Source organism: Varanus komodoensis, unplaced genomic scaffold, assembly GCF_004798865.1.
Source record: "Varanus komodoensis strain SLA01 unplaced genomic scaffold, ASM479886v1 scaffold44_3, whole genome shotgun sequence".
NCBI lineage: Eukaryota > Metazoa > Chordata > Lepidosauria > Squamata > Varanidae > Varanus > Varanus komodoensis.
The window spans coordinates 6,656,079-6,675,143 of NW_025336010.1; the positions used below are offsets into that span (position 1 = coordinate 6,656,079).

The window sequence follows — 19,065 nt, forward strand, 5'->3', positions numbered from 1 at the left end:
CCTTGTTTCCCCATATTCCCCTTGTTTCCCCATATTCCCTCCTAAGCTGCATTTAGTCTCCTTGGGTATCATGGCTTGCCCTCATTGCTGCTTTAAGATTAAAGAGAAATTGGGAAATCTAAGTGCAGATCTTGATATCATGCCTCTGTTGGTGCCAAGAGTGAATCATACATTTGATCCCCCCTTTTACTTGTGCACTAAAACATCTCACATGGAGGCATAGCACAAAACAAGGGGACTTACACAATATCACAGTGAAACTTCAGTAAACCACTTTACAAAACATCCTGTTCAGAAATGCTGAGTTATGGTACTGTGCAGGTCCCCTCCTTATCTGTTGCACTGATCATGCAAGAAGACCCCTAGTTAAATATGTAATCATCATGCACAACAGGTGGAATTCAGCATATGAATCAAAAGTGCCTCAAGAGCAATGAAATGATTTTCATTGGAAAATGAGAATGGAAAATGACTTTTTCAGGTTTAAAGTCAAGTAGCTTGCAAGAATACAGAAAAAGATCAGAAGTGTGATTTGCAAAGGCCAAGCAAGATTCTGCATTATGCACTAATTAAGTTTTCTTATGATTCTGCTAATAGCTCCTACAGAGTAATTAAAAATGCTTAACAGATTAGGCAAACAAAGAGATATTAGCAAGGAAAGTGAAGCCTTCTTTTGTCAGGTCCCCCCCCCCCTTTTTTTTTCTCCAATAGTTCCTGGAAATTAAGTGTGCCAAGATCCTTGTCCCTACAGAGCCCACAGGGACTTGCTCAATTTTTTTTACATGCAAGGGCTACCGTTGTACCATTGAGAAAGCATCAATGAACCAGTATCCTTTAACTTGCACATTCCATTATTTTGGTCTGTATTTGCTTTTCTGAGGATCTGTGACAGTTGGCAATAAGCAATGGTAGCCTACAAATTGTTGTTGTCCTTATTTCTATATCACCCATAGTCAGAACTCTCAAGGCAGTTCACAACATTTAAGTCACCCATCCAGATTTCAAACAGGCCCAGTCTTGCTTAGTTTCCAAGACTAGGCAGGATCAGGCACTTCAGACTATATAGAAGCTTCCCATCTGCTGTTAATGTGCTGCTTACAGACAGCCTGCATGCATAAACTGCTGCACACCAGCAACAAGAGGCCACATAACAGAAACACACACAAAGTGTAAGAGCTTGCAACGAGATGTTGTCTCTGTTTCCGTATCTACCCAGACAACTCTCTTAGAGGACCTATTAACGTCAGCCACAACATGGGCAAAGGTTTATTTATCTGCTCACCTTCCTGAATGAGATATTATCTGCCAATGTTAGGGCAAACAAGTCAATCTCCATGCAAACTAAATGAATGCAGCTGATATTGGAAAGGCTAGTATTCAGAAAGCAGTAAGAAAACATTTCAGCCTCTCAGGATACTCTCTTACTAACCTTACAAGTATAATGTGATCAGTTTTGAATAAACAAACTAACTAACTGAGATTCCCGCTACAACTACAACTCATCATTAAGATCAGTTCTTATATTTGTGACCTGAATCAGGATAAGTTTTCATCCTGCTACAGTTGGAACATAGCTTACCAAAGGCTGGTTAAATATTACATATATTTAAAAGCTTTAATGTAGTGGTTTTATATGTTCTAAGTTGACTCAAGCCCACAAAACTTTATACCAGAATAAATGTGTTAGTCTTTATGGTGCTATGATATTCTATTATTTTTTGCTGAAACCAATGAACTAAGCTACTCTTCTCAAAATAATTTTATTTGGTCATTACACACACAGACAGTTGGCAGGAAGATACTAATTTTCTTTTAAGCCTATTACCTAATCAAAAATTTAATACCTGATTAATTTTGTGAATGTTAATTAGCAAGGACCTTACACTTCTTGACTCCATTTGGGCTTAGCAAACTGAGTTAGTAAAAAAAGTTTGAAAATAGCTCATTATTTCTGACTGTGGTTCAGTATTTGAAAACCATGTCATGCTCCTAATTATCTGCCATAGATAATCACTGGGCATGGAATGCGATTTCACAGTTCCTCACAGACCCCCCTAAGCCCTGCCGAGTAAGTTTGAAGACAGGCAGTGTTGGACCTGCAAGTGCTCTCTGGAGCTCTTTGACACATGGGGTGCTGCCATGGAAGCTTTCTAGATGTCTAGTCAAGAGGACATCAGATGTTATGGTCAGCTGAAAAAATGGTTTGCCTGAAGATCCTCTATGAGGGTCAGAAATTGCTCTTGAATGAACCCCTGTAGAGCAGAAAGTTTTCTGCACTGAGATAACTATCCAAAGTTCTTCTTTTTAAAAAAGGAAGGTGTACAACACATTTCCATTTGAATTGTATACATATACTGCCATGATCTGAGGTTCCCCCTTCAAATGATCACCAGCCACAGACCACAGAAGCCATGTCCTTTATAGCTTCCAAGAACAAATCACCCAGAACGGATCTCTGAGCTTGCATGGAAGTTTGTTTAATCCAGTCCAAGAACTCTCCTTGCGAACATGCCTGAGCACCATCCCCTCGGGAAGGGCTTCCTGTAAGCGAGCAAACCTCCCTTCTGCATGTGTTGCTTCAGCTGAGCCTCCCATTTCTGCTGCTGTCTTGCCATGGGGTCAAGCACAGAGGGATGGGCCTGGTCTGTATCTGAGAGTTCCTCATCCTCAGAGGCCCCTTCCAACGGCTATACATCTTGGCCATTCCTAGGAAGCCACTGGCCTTGAAATAATTACATTGTCCTCTGTCATCTCAGAATCTTGACCTAGCCCATCTTCTGCAGCCCCACTGCAATCTCCTTCACATTCTGATTCTGAAGAATCTGAGAGGCAGCCAGTTGCCCATGAGAATGATTGCCCAAGGCCAGTATCCTTCTCACTCCCAACATAAACAGCAGATGGATATATTTGTAGTTTACAGCTGAGCAGGTTTTCCTAATTGCCAACTTGCACAGATCTGCACAAAAGCAAAAGTAAACAGCAGAACAAAAATCATCTGCAGGTTACAGAAGACTGGCTCGTTCAAATTAGAAGGTTGTTTCTTTTTCCTTGTTCCCATCTTTTCCCAGAAAAGGGGAGAGAACAGCCCTGAAACAAAGGAACAGATTCTCAGGAGTCTGCCAAAAAAACAACTAGATTTGGATGCTAGAGGCTTCTATTTCCACTTTGGGTCAGACAGCACGGTCTGACAAATCTCATATGCCAGATGAATCAGAATTTCTGATTTTTGGTCTCTGAACTTTCACAGGAATTCTGTTCTTAGCTCACATTTGTTTTCCAGGAGAGGCTTCCCTCATCTTATTTCTCCCAGTCATTGCAAAGTTTACCGTAGCATTCACACTGACATTTTTTCTAAGCTAATAATACCTTTTGTTCCAATGCATCATCTGTTTTCATGTTTTCCTTCACTTTAGCCAAAGCCTTTTTAAGTTCTTGCCTTGTAAATGAACTTGGGTCAATATCTATGGGGCCCAGCCTTGCACAAAACAAAAGCATACATCACACAAATGAACAATTGATCTGTGCTGAAACCACGTATAAGAAACATTTGGCTAGCAACAGGCATCATGCCTCTGCTCACTTTATCTAGCACCAGACAATTCCAAAAGAGTTCGTGTCACAATCAAGGTTCAATCTTGTGTTCATTTTAGTATGGGTCTTTAAGTTTGTTTTGTTTTTTTAATTTAGTCATGAAAGTTGAGAGTCAACCATCTATTTGCATAAATTGATAGAACCACTTTTTGTGCATTAACTGTACCTCCTTACATAATTTCTGGGAATATATAAAACAGGTAAGTTACATCTCTGAGAGAAAAACCAGGTGTTGCTTGGCTGTGACATTTAATACTTCATTTAAGTAATGAAAGCATGTTTACATTCAAAGGTAACAGATCAACAAGTTAGGGTAGCATATAAACCAGTAAAAGAAAAAAAATGGAAGGAGGTATTCTAGCCTTTGTGTTATGTGAATCCTTCCAATGCACAAGTTCTTTTAAAAGAAAACTCACTTGAAAGAAAAACACATGAAGTGATGAGGATGGATAGAAATAATTCCCTCTAATAGTTAACTCAGTTGGTGGAGTGCCTCTCAGATTGGAAGTGAATGGGGCCACTCAAAATTAAGGGATGACTTTCTGTATATTCATGGGATGCCCTGCATATGCAGACACAACTAAGTTTATGAATAGACAGCAACTGCCAGTAAGAACAAATAAGCCAAAACCTGTTTGATATGAATCTGTGAGCACTGTTGGCAGGTGAATGAATCAAGGGAAAACCACAGCTGAAGAAAGGAGAACATCTAAAGAAACTGGAAACCAGGTAGACTGTGCAAGTTTGCCCAGCAAGGTTATTGCCCCCTTGCCCCGCATGAAAAGGTCTCCATAAGTTCTGCAAGCAAGGTTCAAATATCTGTTAACTGTTCATTGGAGGAGCCAAGGAAATTTTACCTTTTAAAAAGTCAAAATATCAACATATGCTGCACAAAAGGACACTTACGCCTATTTTTCTGACATTTGGCAGGCATAAGCCCTTTCTTAGGGCCCACTATGCCAGCAAATATAATCTAATTATGACAAACAGAAAAATAAATATTTTAATTAAAAAAATCTCAATATAGTAAATGAAAGAAATGAAGCCTCATATTTCTGAATCTCAGCTCAAGTTTTGCCCCAGAGTCAAAGCAGGTGGTCTCTGAATCAACCTGAGCAAAACTGGACTACCTTCTGGAATGCCACTTGGGGTCTGAGCTGAATCCTGGGGTCAATGCACACCTCTAAGAAAAAGTATATTGTCCAAACCAATGCAGAGGAAAAAAATCTACTTGTTATGCTAGATATCACAAGCAAAACGCTTTCCTCGTGATAATTATATGATTAAGCCTAAAACAATACATGACTACCACCATCTGGCTTGTTTGAAATATCAATATCCCTAAGCTTTTTCATAAATAAAACTCCCTTTCTTAGATGTAGGGGATGCTTCCTTAAAGAAAATGCCTAGTTCAAAGAGAACGCTCTACCAGAAGTCAGTACCCTTCCAGCAAAGCATAAAAATAACAGGCTTTAAAAGTGTGAATTTAAGTATTTCCAAGCAAAGCGCTGATAATACCTGCACTGCTGAACTACTGATACTGAATTTCCCCCAGTATTAAATGAATGTGACAATGTTGTTTCTTGGATGCTTATCAGACCCAAGATATTGGTTTAGCCTCAACCCTCAGCTGTTCATCTGTATGTTCAAGAGGCATGGAGTGGCAGTACAATGGAAAATAAAATGATCAGAGTTCGTAAAGAGTTCATAACAGCATAAAGCAAAGTCAGTGTTGCTAAACTATTTTCCACTTTATTGGTAACACCTCTGTTTGTTCAGTCTCTTTATATATGGCTCTAAATTTCTGAACTGCTTGTCTGTCTTGCAAAAAAATGTGTTGTCCTCACAGTTCAAAAATGGTAAGTTTTTCTCCCCTCTACTTACTGATCCTATATTCAGCTTCTGCATGGCCTTATTTTGAGCCATGCCATGACTAGACATACATAGGATTGCACTGTATACATTTAATGACTGATAAACCAATGTATTTTAAGCATTCCAAAAGTGCTTAAGTGACAAAACATCATCTCTATTGAAAGTATTTGGATTGCATTGTTATATGGGGAGTTTCTTCCCACCTTCCCCATAATGCTTTAACTTTAACAGTACTGTATTGAATAATAATATCAGACTATGATTCAACCTTAACTAGAACACATGCACCTGATCCTGCAAATCACAATAAACTCATCAATATAAATAACTGGAGCACTGATTGAACATTTTGGCATCCATATCCTCAAGTGCTTCTCTGTGCTGCTGTCAGTGCCTTCTCATGGGAAAGGTAAGGGCATAGGCTGTGAACCATCTAGCAACATGAGAAGGCCCTTTCCCCCAAAATAAGTTTGAGCTTGGCTGCTGAGGTCTTTTGGAGTGCAACAAGACCAGCAACAGCAGTGAGGGCCTCATTTATTTGTGGATTGTCTGTCTGTCTTTCCCAGTCATCTTGACCTAGCTTCCATGCACTATGTGTGTTAAATTGGAGGCTGCCATTTTATCATGAACTAGATTTAGTTGATTACCCTGTTTCAGGTTGGCAAGAAAGAGGTTTTCCAAAAGGCGGTACTATGTTTTGATATTTATTTAATGTTTATTACAAATTTCTTTGGTTATAGTAGACCGCAGAACTAAACTAACATATAACTAAATTAAGCCATCTGAGATTTGGAGAAAGTGGTCATGTTTGATAAATTATATTTATTATTTATTCATTTCATTTCAATTCTATACCACTCAAAGCCAAAGCTCTCTAAGTGGTTTGCAACAATGTATAAAACAAAATAATAAAACACAACACAAAAACCATAAAAACAACAATGTTGAAATATATTTAAAATTACACTTCTTCAGTAACACAAACAATCCTAGTTTTAGTAGCACAGCATGTAATTTTCCTTCACTATCCAGCTAGATTATTTTTCTTTTCATGCACAGCAACGTGAAAGGGCTAGCATTTGCTTCCCCTCAAATCCTAGAAAAATAAAACAATTTAAACCCAAACAAAAACCTATGAAAACTCAGGCTACTCCAGAAAGCAATGGAAAACCATCAGAAGCTCATATGCTCCCAATCTGGGGAAAGTATTTTATACTACTGTACCTTTTACTTTTCGGAAGGTCTTTCACTTCACTTTTTTCATCATTTTTATCTGAAAGCTTGGCTATTTTTTCTCCTGTCTGAAGATTTAATTGCACATGCAAACCTGCAGGAATAGCTTGACCTGCAAATAAAAGGTTAGAAATTTTAGGGAACATTTATTTTCCGCAGGAAGATTTTTGATATGGAAAACTGATATTCTATGTAAAAGCTGTACAAAAGAAGGAAACCAATAAGAAACAGTTAATCCAAATCAAACATGGAATAATTTGGTCCTCCAATGTTGGACTTGGCATTCCTGGCCACTGCCAACACTTAGTAGGGCTTTTGGGAGTTGAAGTACAAAACATCTGGAGGACCACAGGTTCCTCACCTTGACCTAGAGATTAGTTTCATGCTGTGGTATAGTTTTTAGAAGAAATTAAGAAAATGAGCTGTTTTGTTACTGATATTGTACTTATTTATGTTTCTTGCTGTCCCTTAAGAACAAGTCAGAGATCCTGGTTCAGATGTAACATTGCACAGTTCATGGATGGAGAATTCCTGGTTTGCTTAGTCACTCCTGCTGGCAAAGACCCCAGAGGGAGTGAGGAAGCAGCATGCCCCAGCATTTCTTCACACACAATAAGTCAGAAGGCTAAAGAATTCTGCTTTGTGGGTTTATAGAAAGCTACTTTATGCAGGGTCAAACTCTTGAGTCATCTAGGCATTCTTCACACTGACTGACAATCACTCTCCAGGACTTCTGGTAGCAGTCTTTTCAGGCTCTGCCTGGAGAGTATTCAAGCTGCAACCTTCTGCAGGCCAAGTTAGGGCTCTACCACCACTGTGCTACAGGCTGTTCCTGTTAGGGTTACATGTGAATTGGACTGACATATGTGCTTATCTTTAAACACTCTAAATGTTTATCGTTAGTTATTAGGATTGCCAGATGCAAGGACTTCCTTATTAAATGCCTACCACAAAAAGAGTTATACAAACATTTTAGAAGTCACACTTCGTGTCCCATTGTGGATTCTGCTGAGGAATTGCCATATTACCACTATAACAGGTTATATTGAGGAAAATCTCTGGAGTCCACAGTCTTTTCATTTGGTGATTGATCATGCTTACTGCATTGATGGAAAAGGGCAATGAAAATGGATTGTACAACATTAGGACTCAGGCATTCAATAATGGGTCAACTGAGGGCAAGACTGCATTGGGACCTTATATTTTATGTTGGAGGCTTAGCCTTTGTACATGTCAAGATTATGATTTTTGAAAACCTTGAATTCACCAATTGTTTACAAGTACATTTTCTAGTTTGCCTATATGTTTTTTAAAGATGTAAAAGACCAGAAAAGAATACAGCAAATGAAAATATGCAGGAAAGAAAAGCTGCAGCTTTTGCCCACTTAAATAAGTGTACACATTACCAAAAGCCTAGTAAGGGGGGTCTTTTCAAAATATGGACTAAAATTCTAGGCAACCTATAAATTAATAGCTACTGCTCTTTGGAAAGACCATCCTTAATATTTTATTTTTTACTTCCTTATAAAGCATACACTGCTGACATGAGAACCAGAAAACCTAAAACAAATATGTCTTCTTAACTTGCATGTCTACCTAAGTAAACTTTACCCTCATTTATTAAAATTGACCACCATCAATTAATGAACAGACGTTTTGGTTGATTAATAAACTAAATTAAGCATGAAAGCTTAACTAAAACACACCGGCTCTGTTCACACATAACGCTACTATTACTTATCTTACCTTGTGACCTGTGCTCAAGTTTGCAAGGAAACTACTCATGAGTAGTTACCATCAGCCCCTCACAGATAGGACTCAATCTCCAGTGTTCCCCAGTCCTGTCTGCCCCACCTGACTCTCTCTGTAGGCCCACACGCTCCGCTGGGGATGTTCTCACCCAGCCACCACTTTTTGTTTTTTACCTTGCACAACATGGAGCCCCCGGCTGCTAATTAGAGTAGCACCCTGTCTAACTACCTCCTAAAGATGCCAGCCTCACCACCATAGCTCTCACCATGCCTGTGTCATTGACGTGACTGCTGATGTCCACCACACAACAGGGATATTGGTGGACATCTTGCATAATGTGAGAACACTGGCTCACAGAGCAGACCTGACAACAGAGTGGTGTCCATGGCAGTGAGGCTGACATCATGGGAATGCGGTGAGATGGGGCAGCCAAACACTGGGGGCATGTGCTAGGTAGGAGGACAGGGAGCACAAAGAAAGCCAACCCACTCAGTTTGCTGGCTGCTTGTAGTGAGGCTAACAAGGCAGCAAAAATGGCAGCTGTGACAGCCATGAGCACTCTTGCCACCAAATCCACTGGCCAAAACAGGAAAACTGTGGAAAAACATTGTAACTGGCTTCAAACACGATAACAAGCTATGTCAACACATGGAAACCTCAGAACAAACTGTTGGTTCTCCATGGTAACCAAACATGCCACCTTCCATGATGCTTCCTGGATTCACATGTAAAAACAAGCCATCTCCAGCATGACTTGTCATTATGCATGAATACACCCAGTGAGTTGCTGTGGCATCTTAACCCAGGTTGCTTCTAGCCGAATGGCTTATTCCAGGGCAATAAGCCACCTTAACAACCCACAATTTGTTCTGGGGGTTGTCAAATCCATGATGGGTGTCCATGCCATCTGAACCTGGGAGATCAAACTCATCATGGGTTGAATGAGCAGTTCAGCAAGAGTGGCAAAACCCCTTGCCACTCTTGGTGATTTCCCCCATGTTGCTGCAAGTGACAGCCATTCTACTGATGCCCTAGCAGCACTTGGAGTGACTGCCACTGGCTGATAGCCCTTTGGGACAGCAGTACAGATGTTTGCAATTTTGTTTGCAATTTTATTTCTGGCCCTTAGAAGAACTAAAGTGTGAAGCCTTGCCTGGCCAGGTCCTGGTAAGTGGCTCCTGTCAAAGTGCCATCAGAAACATCAATGGAAAGTGACCAAGTGAGACCTCATATAGGTGCATATCTGACTGCTGTCAATTGGTGAGTTGTAAATTGAAAAGCAAAGCATGAAAGAGCTTTCTTCCCCTCAAAAGGTAGTAAGTACATAGTCTTGGGTGTGATCGCCTCCACATTTTCCATATTGTTTAGTACCTCTAGATACTCCAGAAAGGGGAGATCTACCTTCCACCCTCTTTTCGTGAGTATTTTGTGAAATGCAACATTAATTGCTTCTCCATTTATTGAACAAGGTTGAAATCTGTGTATATTTCCCTGTCCAAAAAATGCAGAAATTTCTCAGAGAGTTAAAAAAAGTAACACTTGAAGATGGAAGAATGAAATAGACCAAATGGGGTGCCCCATCAATGTGACCCCATTCATTCCATCCTACTCAGTCAAAATCTCATGTAGGGTTTATTTTTACAGCTGCTTAAGTAACCACAACAGTGGCTCCAAAAAGAGATTGGCTTTAAGACCTTCCATTCCTGAACTAGACAGATTTAGGGAAGTGTCAGAAAAGTGGAGGATGCTGAAGGGTGCCCATTCAATGCTAGAAACTGAAATTACATTATTAGAGGGAGAGCTTTAACCCACCCCCTTTGCTGCACTTACTTCTTGCCTTTTGCTGGTACTTTCCAATGGATGTCTGGGCAACTGACAGCAGTCACCTGTTGTCCACCAGTAGTAAGATTGTTAAATTTCTGCAAGCAGATTTCTATGAATAAGGAGAAACCAAAACTGGCTATGAGACATAACCCCTTTGTGTCAGAACTGGAATTAAACTGAATTTTACTGGCACTTCAGTTACAATTGTACTGGAGCCTTTAGTGGATTGCAGCCATTTTCTAATCCTGTGCAGTTTCTCTTGAATAACACAGAAGATGGTTTCAAAAGTTCTTTGCAATTAATTGTGTTTAATTTACCTGGCAGGACTGTCTGCCACTGATTTGTTGGGGAAAATACTTTGAGGTCTTCAGAATCAAAATCCTCCTCCTCCTCCATCAATTCTTTTCCATTCTGTTCATTTGCATCACTCTCTTCTTTCTTTGTTAATGCAAGCTCCTTTGAAATAAGATATTTTGGTTTTACAACTATATATAGGCTATTTTGCCTTTTAAAAACCCAGACATTACAAAATTTTACACTAATAAGAAGGTCATTTCAATGCACCAATTAGATATGATTAAAACTGACAGGAAAGACATTTTATTTCAATGTGCTAAAAGAAATTCTCCTCTGAAAGACTATATATGGCCATATGCATCCTGCCAATACTGATACACTGAGAGGATTTAACTTTCTCATACAGTCTGCTTCAAAATTCTACTCTTAAGGGTACTTACTGCAACTCTGTCATTTAGACACGAAGAGAAACTTGTTACAAAAAGCAGCAGGACCACCAAATTGAGCTTTACTGCAATGGATGAGAAACAGATGCTGTGGGACATGGCAACCTGAAATTAGACAGTTGATTAATAAAGATTGCTTACCACTGTCATTATGTAAACATTACTAGTACAACATTGTGCAATTTTACTAGCTAGCAGTATTCCCCAGTTGTTAAAACTGTGACTAATCAGTAATTCCAACACACACACACCATGTTTACATCCTGAGGCTCTAACTCCCAAAGACACTGCCACATGGGCAAATCGCCCAGAAATAAGATACAAACCTGCATTTAAACCCACAGAATGCAATTCAATCAACAGCAAAGCAGCTAATGCTTTTATTAGACCCAGACTGTACCTTTAGGATAAACTTATCCCATCAGTGTGTAAACTGATTTAGTCTAGAAGATGAGTGTACACTGTGTAATGTATAGGGCATGATCCATGCTAACCACATCAGTGGGTTAAGGAATTTTGATTTCCTTTGTGTCTCTGGAAAGATATATATAATTTACATGTGCATGAGTTTTTAAGTGGCTCCTCTTCACTAGCTGCTAGAATTGCTTTCTGCATACATGAAGGCAAACCGTATTTTAAATTATATTGTTTAACCACTTTCTTCCACACTGTTGTTTCTTTTGACCTCCTTTTCTTCCATTGTGTACATTTTTGGAGCCCAGGCACCTCAATGTCTTAAGATTTTTTTTTAATTAAAAAGGGTTAACTGGGACACTAGCACACAGCAAACAAGGTGCCACCCTCCAGCGACCTCTTTAGGTCCAAATTAAACATTAACAATTGTTGTAAGCCGCCCCGAGGCTTCGGCGAATGGGGCGGCATAAAAATGTTTTAATAAATAAATAATAAAAAATAAATTAGTGGCTTTCTTTTTAGAAGCTCAGGTCTCACCTCTGCCATGTTGTTTGGTTCGTGAGCAAGTTACTTTTCTCTTACTCTTAGCAGTTTTCTCTTAGTCTTAGCAAATTGTGGCTTTGTTACATCCAAACCAGGATTAAGGTTTAAGTATGGTTTGTTGTTAAATCATGAATTGTTATCACATGAAAACTCTGAACTAGGGGTTGTTAACCAGCAACAATCTATAGAGTTTACAACTCAACAACCATTACTTTGCATCCTGATTGTTTGTGGTTAACAACCCATGGTTAATTCATCATGCAGAGTTTCCATCTTGCAACAACCCATGATTCAATCTAAAATTTGAATTGTCATTATGTGCAAACCAGGTCACAGAAACTAAATCTTCCCAGTGTTCTGGCATATACTGAGAACTTGTGGGAAGTAACAGTGGCCCCTGCACAAGACTTTGGAAAGCAAGATCTCCTGTGGCACCCAAGTGTCTTCAAAACTTGAGACAAAGTGAAAAACTGACCCAATTTTTCCTTCAAATCACGTGTGTGTGTGTGGGTGTGTCAGAGGACTGGGGGAAGAAGGCAGGGTCGGTGACAACTACAACCAGGTCAAATGCATGAGATCTTTCTTTGATTATGTGATAGAGAAGTAGGAAGCACACCAGATCACCCAGCCACTATGCTACTTGTGGGTATAATCAATCCCATTGTTAATGTTTAATGGAATTAATTAATCCCATTAATTGTTAATGCTTTTTGGCTCTAGCCTTTTGGCAGAGCAGCAGAGACACAGGCTGGGAGAGAGTGCGGAGTGGCCAGGGGACTGGCAAAGGCAAGGCATGAGCTGGGCAGGGGAGCAGAGGGCCAGGAGCAGCAGAGAGGAAGGGGGCGGGGCCAGAGAGGCCGGAGGGGCCAGGAGGGAGCGGACAGGCGGGGCCACTGGCCTGAGGAACTGATAAGGCTGAGCTCAGCCATTGGTGGTGCCAACGGATGCGGCGCCAATGGCGACGCGTTAAGGGCGATGTCCCTTGACTGCGTCCCTTGGTTGTGGCCCAGGCTATCCGGGGACTCCCTTCCCTGGGACACAGAGGTTTGTTTGTTTGTTTGTTTTTTGTGCTGAGCTTTGCTTTGTTTTTCTTCCAATTTAAATTTAAGTTTACTTTATCCGCGTGTGTGTGTGTGTGCGCACGCGCATGCGCGCAAGTGGGTTTTTGTCTGGGAGAACTGGGCAAGTGAGAGGAACTGCAGGACAAACAAGGCAGGGGACCAAGGAAAGGTCTCGGAAGGGATACCGATGGCAGACCAGGAGATGGCCTTGGTGGGAGTCACGGGTGTTGCTGTCCGCTGCAACATCTGCGACATGTTCGCCCTTCTCCCCCAGGAGAGGCAGGGATACACTTGCCCTCGGTGCAAGATGGTGACCCTGCTGGAAGAGAAGGTGAGGTGCCTGAGGGCCGAGAAAGCTCTCCAGGCCCCCTGGGAGCAGCCCCACTCTGGACAGAGGGTTGAGGGAGAGGCCACTGGAGAAGCAGCTGCAGAGACATGGAGGTATGCCACCCACAGGAGGAGGAGGCCAGCACGGCCTCCTCCTTCTCCTGGCACCAATCTGGAGCTGGGAAATAGGTTCTCTCCACTTGGGGAGGCTGGGGCTGATGAGGCCTCAGGCGACAAGCAGGACCCCCAGCCTGGGACGACAGGCGGCAAGGGGGCCGCTGCAGGAGAGGCGAGGGCCAGGGCACGGCTGCCCACCAAGACCAGGAAGGCACAGCGGCAGGTGATTGTTGCTGGGGACTCCCTGCTGAGGGGCACTGAGGCAGTGGTGTGCCACCCCAACCTGGAGACAAGGGAGGTTTGCTGCCTGCCGGGTGCACTCTGTGAAGGACAGAGTGGAGCGTCTTGTTTGCTCCGGGTGTCACCAGCCACTCCTGGTGATCCATGTGGGCACAAACGACGTGGCCAGGCAGGATGTGGTTGGGATCACCAGGGACTTTGAGGCCTTGGGGAAGAAACTCAGGGAGCTAAAGGTCCAAGTGGCCTTCTCGTCAATCTTACCTGTCCGGGGATTTGGACCAGGAAGGGACAGGGGGGCCTCCGAGGTGAACGACTGGCTTAGGGAGTGGTGCCAGAAGGAACGCTTCGGGTTCCTCAACCACGGCACTCATTTTCTTGCCAATGGACTTCTGGTAAGCAATGGGTTATACCTCACGAGGATGGGTAAAAGGTCCTTTGGAGATGCTCTAGCAAGATTTGTCTGGAAGACTTTAAACTGAGCCGGGGGGGGGGGTTCAGGCCCCCCAGGAACGTGTCTGCATTGGACAAGTGTGGGGGGAGGATCAGGGCTCTGGGAGCAGGGTTTTAGAGGTACTGCAGGGACTGACAGGACTCCTACAGAGAAGGGCAGGTATCAGGGAGGATGGGAGGAAGGAGGAGGATGGGAACTCCAAGGAAAGGAAGCGGTGGGAAGGAGTTGAGGTACATGTACACCAATGCTAGGAGCATGGGTAATAAGCAGGAAGAGCTTGAAGCTCTCCTGGGAATAGGAGAGTATGATCTGGAAGGGAAAGAGGGGTGGGGGTGTGGCTTTACATGTCAGGGAAGGGATAGGATGCAGTGAGATAGAATGCAGCACAGATGGGGATTTGGTAGAGGCAGTCTGGGTGAAACTTAGGGGTTTTGACAGGGAAAGAGACCTGACAGTGGGGGTATGTTATCACCCTCCAGGTCACCTTGAGACCCTGGATGATGTCCTGACAGGCCAGATTCTAAGGATATCTCGGGGGAGAGACACAGTAATTATGGGAGATTTCAATCTCCCGGATATTACTTGAGAGACTCACTCGGCGGTGATAGCCAGGTCACGTCGCTTCCTAGAAGCTATAGAGGGAGGGTTTTTCACACAGAGGGTCCGAGAGGCGACAAGGGGGGGAAACATCGTTGACTTGGGCTTGACCAATAGGGAGGAGCTGATAGATGAAGTACAGATTAGGGGAGCTCTGAATGCACGTGATCACTCCATCCTTTGCTTTGAGATCAGGGGACTGGGGACGTGCAGCAAGTCGAGCACTAGAAGCTGGGACTTCAAGAGGGCCAACTTTGGCCAACTGAAGGCCAGACTGGGGAAAGTCTCCTGGGATAGGTTACTGGAAGGTAAGCGAGTTGAGGAGGGGTGGATAGCACTCAAAAGGAAGGTTTTGGAGGCACAAGCCTTGACAATACCTCTAGTCAGTAAGGTGGGGAGGCGGAGGAGAGTGCCGCCATGGATGCAAAAGGAGGTGGTTAGAGGGATTAGACGAAAGAGGAACCTTCGTAGGAAATGGGTACTGGGGGAAATAGACAAAAGGGTATACCGGGAGGAGGAGGCCCATTGCAGAAGGATTCTTCGCAAGGCTAAGGCTGATTATGAGCTGAGACTTGCCAAGAATATCAAGAGCAACAAAAAGGGCTTCTTTCAGCATGTAAATAGGAAGAGGAAGGGGAGACAAGTGGTGGGACCACTAAATAAGGAGGAAGGCGATCCAGTGACTGATACGAGGGAACAAGCACAGACGCTAAATGACTATTTTGCCTCTGTGTTCTCCTCAAAGCAGGACGGGGGATATCTGCATAGGAGATTAGATGAGGCTGGGGGCTTAGGGACACAGATTAGAGTCACCCCCCTTGAAGTCAAGTGTGGCTTCTAGATCAAGAGAGGTATTACTGCCACTCTACATGACTCTGGTGCGCCCACAACTGGAGTATTGTGCTCAGTTTTGGGCCCCTCATTACAGAAAGGATATAGCCAGGTTAGAGTCAGTGCAGCGTAGGGCCACAAGGTTGGTGGCCAGTTTACAGGGGATGCTGTATGAGGCAAGACTGAGGGAACTGGGTCTCTTCAGCCTGGAGAAGAGGAGACTCGGAGGGAATATGTTGGCGACATACAGGTATGTGAGGGGATGTCACATGGAGATGGGTAGAGATCTATTCTCCCCTGCAGAGGAAGGCAGGACATGCTCCAATGGAGCAAAGCTCAGGGAGCCAAGGTTCCCTTTGGATGCCAGGAAGCACTTCCTGACAGTCAGGGCCCCAAGGGTGTGGAATGGGCTTCCACGGGAGGTCGTTGAGGCCCCATCGGTGCGGGTGTTCAAGGATAGCCTGGACGTCCACATGGTGGGCATGTTGTGAGCGGAGCCGGCTGGTGCCGGAGGTCAGACTAGATGGCCCGGGAGGCCCCTTCTGACTCGCTCTGTTTCTGTGTTTCTAATGTTTGCAAAGGGAGAATAAATTTATTTATTTATTTATAAAATGCATGCTGTTCACTTAGACATGTTGGCTCTGAACTGTTCATATTTAAATGCTTCCATAACTTCTGGAAAGAGTCCCAGTTCTTGAATGCTTCAAAGAAACACAGCATCATACATAAAAGGACTAAGGGGTAGGAGAAAATCTCCCCCAGTATATGTTTTAATAGCTCCACAGAAAAAGCTGAAATCTTTTGGGGACACTCTATAGATGACTAACCACTGGGGGAGGGGGGCAGAACTGTTAAAAGCAATAAACAAGGTAATGAAAACCAATGAAATGTGGAGAAACATGCTAGAAGGAATATTAACCAAACAATTTTTAAGTACAAAAAGGAAAACTGGCAGAATTGCAGCAATAGGCTGGCGCCATGCTATTATTGCTGCCTTCTGAGGGTGATCTGCTCAGGACTCACTGTTTAGTTGGCACAAATACTTCCCATTATAGGCTTTCAATTGTCACTGAGAACAGAATCAAAGGGCCACCCAGCTTTTCATGCTTCATGATGCAGCATGGTAATGGCTGCAGGGTAGCTCCTTTTCAAGTGGCAAAAGTAGATGTCAGAAGGCCCTGGCCCTGTGACAGATGCTCATATTGCTGCTACTTCACCTGCTACCATCGTCCCTTCCAGAAACACAGGCAACAGTGGTTTCTCTTACATTGCCCAGGATTTCAGTTGTTACCTTCGTGGCATGGGAATGAGTTATGATGCAATGCCCCTCAAGATGCTTTAACATGGAGATACTGAACAGAAAGTCTTGTTGGGCGCAGCGTCTGCAGCAAAAGAAGTGTCATCCCCTGGACCCACCTCAAGCTCTTTGGGGGCAGGACAAAAGAGCTATATAATTTAAATAAATAATTTGATACATCTATAAGGTGATTCCTTGTTTCATACCATCAGCTAACCTCTGCTGCTGTTCATTGTAAGAAATACTAGACCTAGGGGTGATTCTCTTATTGTGCTCCTGATGGTAATGCTCTAAAGCTCACTTAAGCAGCACTTCACCAGTCAAACGCTCAGCACCAGTATGGACTGGCTCCAATCACACAAAAAGAAGGCATGTAGGTAGCACAGTAAAGCTGCTTCCTGCCCACCATGTACTTCTCATCTTCCTCCCAAAACCCAGGAGGCTTCCGCATTCCTCAGCCGCACACCGCTTGGCTGTCAGTGCCTGCTACACCTGTTTTCTTCAGCTAGGCTCTAACAGAGGTGGCCAACCCGTGCCTGGTTGACACTGTGAGGACAAGGAGCTCCCATCACTGAAAGCTTCACATGCCCAGACGGTGATGATTTCCAGGCGATTTGTTTTCTACCTGCTCTTATCTGTTTCCAGAGTCACATGCAACCATACGAGCCCCCACCCACTGCACTCCCGAAAGCTTTGACCCAAACACAAGCTGACCCTGGTATTCGCGACAGAGGACCATGATACAGCCTTCCTAGCCTGGTGCCCTCCATATGTCTGGGACTACAGTCCTCCCTCACTGATCCCACGGGCTTGGGGTGATGGCAGCCCTCTCCCTTGGAAAAAGAAAGCAAAAGCATTGATACAAGATGGGGAATACTTGGCTCAGCCATACTGAAAGAGAAAGCTCTTGCGTGGTTGTGGACAACACACTAAATATGAGCCAACAGTATGATATAGCTGTTATTTTGCGATGCATTAATAAAAGCATCACGTCCAAATCCCATGAAGTACTAGCTCCCCTATACTCAGCACTCAGTCAGACCTCATCTTGAATACTGTGTCCTGTTCTGAGCATTGTCATTTCCGAAAGATGCAGAAAAGTTGGAAAGGTTTCAGAGGAGAACAACAAAGGTGATCCAAGGACTGCAAACAAAGCCTGTGAGGAGAGACTGAGAGAACTGCCGTGTGTTCAGCCTCGAGAAGACTGAGCGGGGATATGATAGCACTCTACATGTACCTGAACAGCTGTCACAAAGCTGAAGGAGCTGTTATCTCAGAGCGCAGGGCACAGAATAATGTACTTAAGTTGCAACAAACCAGATTCAGGCTAGATACCAGGAGAAGCTTCCTCACTGTCAGAGCAATACGACAGTGGAACCAGTTGCCTACACTAGGGAAATTCAAGAAGAAACTGTACTGTCATCTGAGTGGGACGGTGTAAACTGGTGTCCTGCAACAGCAGGGGGTTGGACCTGATGGCCTTTTGGCCCCTTCCAACTTTACTATTCTGTGATTTGGAGGGCACCAGGCTGGGGAAGGTTACTTAAGCGCCGGCGCAAGGCAAGCGAAGGCACGATCAGAGGGAGAGAGCAAGGACTTAGCAGCTTAACCAAGAGGAAACTGGCGGCGGATTTTCCTCCGTAAAAGAAAAAAGCCCCTTCCTTTTCTCCTCCGGTCACTCCCTACCTCCTTTCGCGTCTTCCTTCCAGTATGGAGCTAAAGCCGATCGCGTCGCCTACTTCACCAATCACAAGGAGCTACGTCAGGTACATTCTAGAGAAGGGAAGCTAGCTCCGTCCATTGAAAAGAAATGCGTTCGCAAGTTGGAGCACTTGCGAATGCTGCCATAGAGGTAAGAAAGGAGAAAACACACCCTATTGTCTGGAGATGAAACTTCCTGGTTTCCCTTTTAAAAATTTCCTCCTAACGGGCCACAGAAAGAAATGAAGCAACCCCGGGTTCTGTTAGGGGTAAACCTAGGCGATCAAGAGACAAAGAAGACACTCCGTACTCGTGTATTTTCCCCAATAAGAAACAGATCTAGATGACAGCAAAGATGAAAACAAAATGAGAGAAACCAAACTATATAAGTTCTCGCGAGGGAATGGAGAGCAGGGGCGGGGCGGGCGAAACGTTCGCGCGCAGGAGAGGCGCATGCGCACAGAACAT

At 43.5% G+C, this 19,065-nt stretch overlaps 1 protein-coding gene across 4 annotated transcripts in view; it reads right to left on the reverse strand.

Annotated features, from left to right (window-relative positions):
- SIL1 (SIL1 nucleotide exchange factor) overlaps positions 1-18,930 on the reverse strand; it is a 44,049-nt gene extending 25,119 nt beyond the window's left edge. The window contains exons 1-5 of one of the 4 annotated variants that reach the window (XM_044444299.1): positions 18,770-18,930; positions 11,013-11,123; positions 10,593-10,731; positions 6,691-6,811; positions 3,367-3,475 (exon numbers count right to left, since the gene is read on the reverse strand). In XM_044444299.1, coding sequence (XP_044300234.1) covers positions 3,367-3,475; positions 6,691-6,811; positions 10,593-10,731; positions 11,013-11,117 — 474 coding nt within the window. In that variant the 5' untranslated portion in view covers positions 11,118-11,123; positions 18,770-18,930. The other 3 variants (XM_044444298.1, XM_044444300.1, XM_044444297.1) reach the window with 3 other exon arrangements.
- Positions 18,931-19,065: the final 135 nt, after the last annotated feature.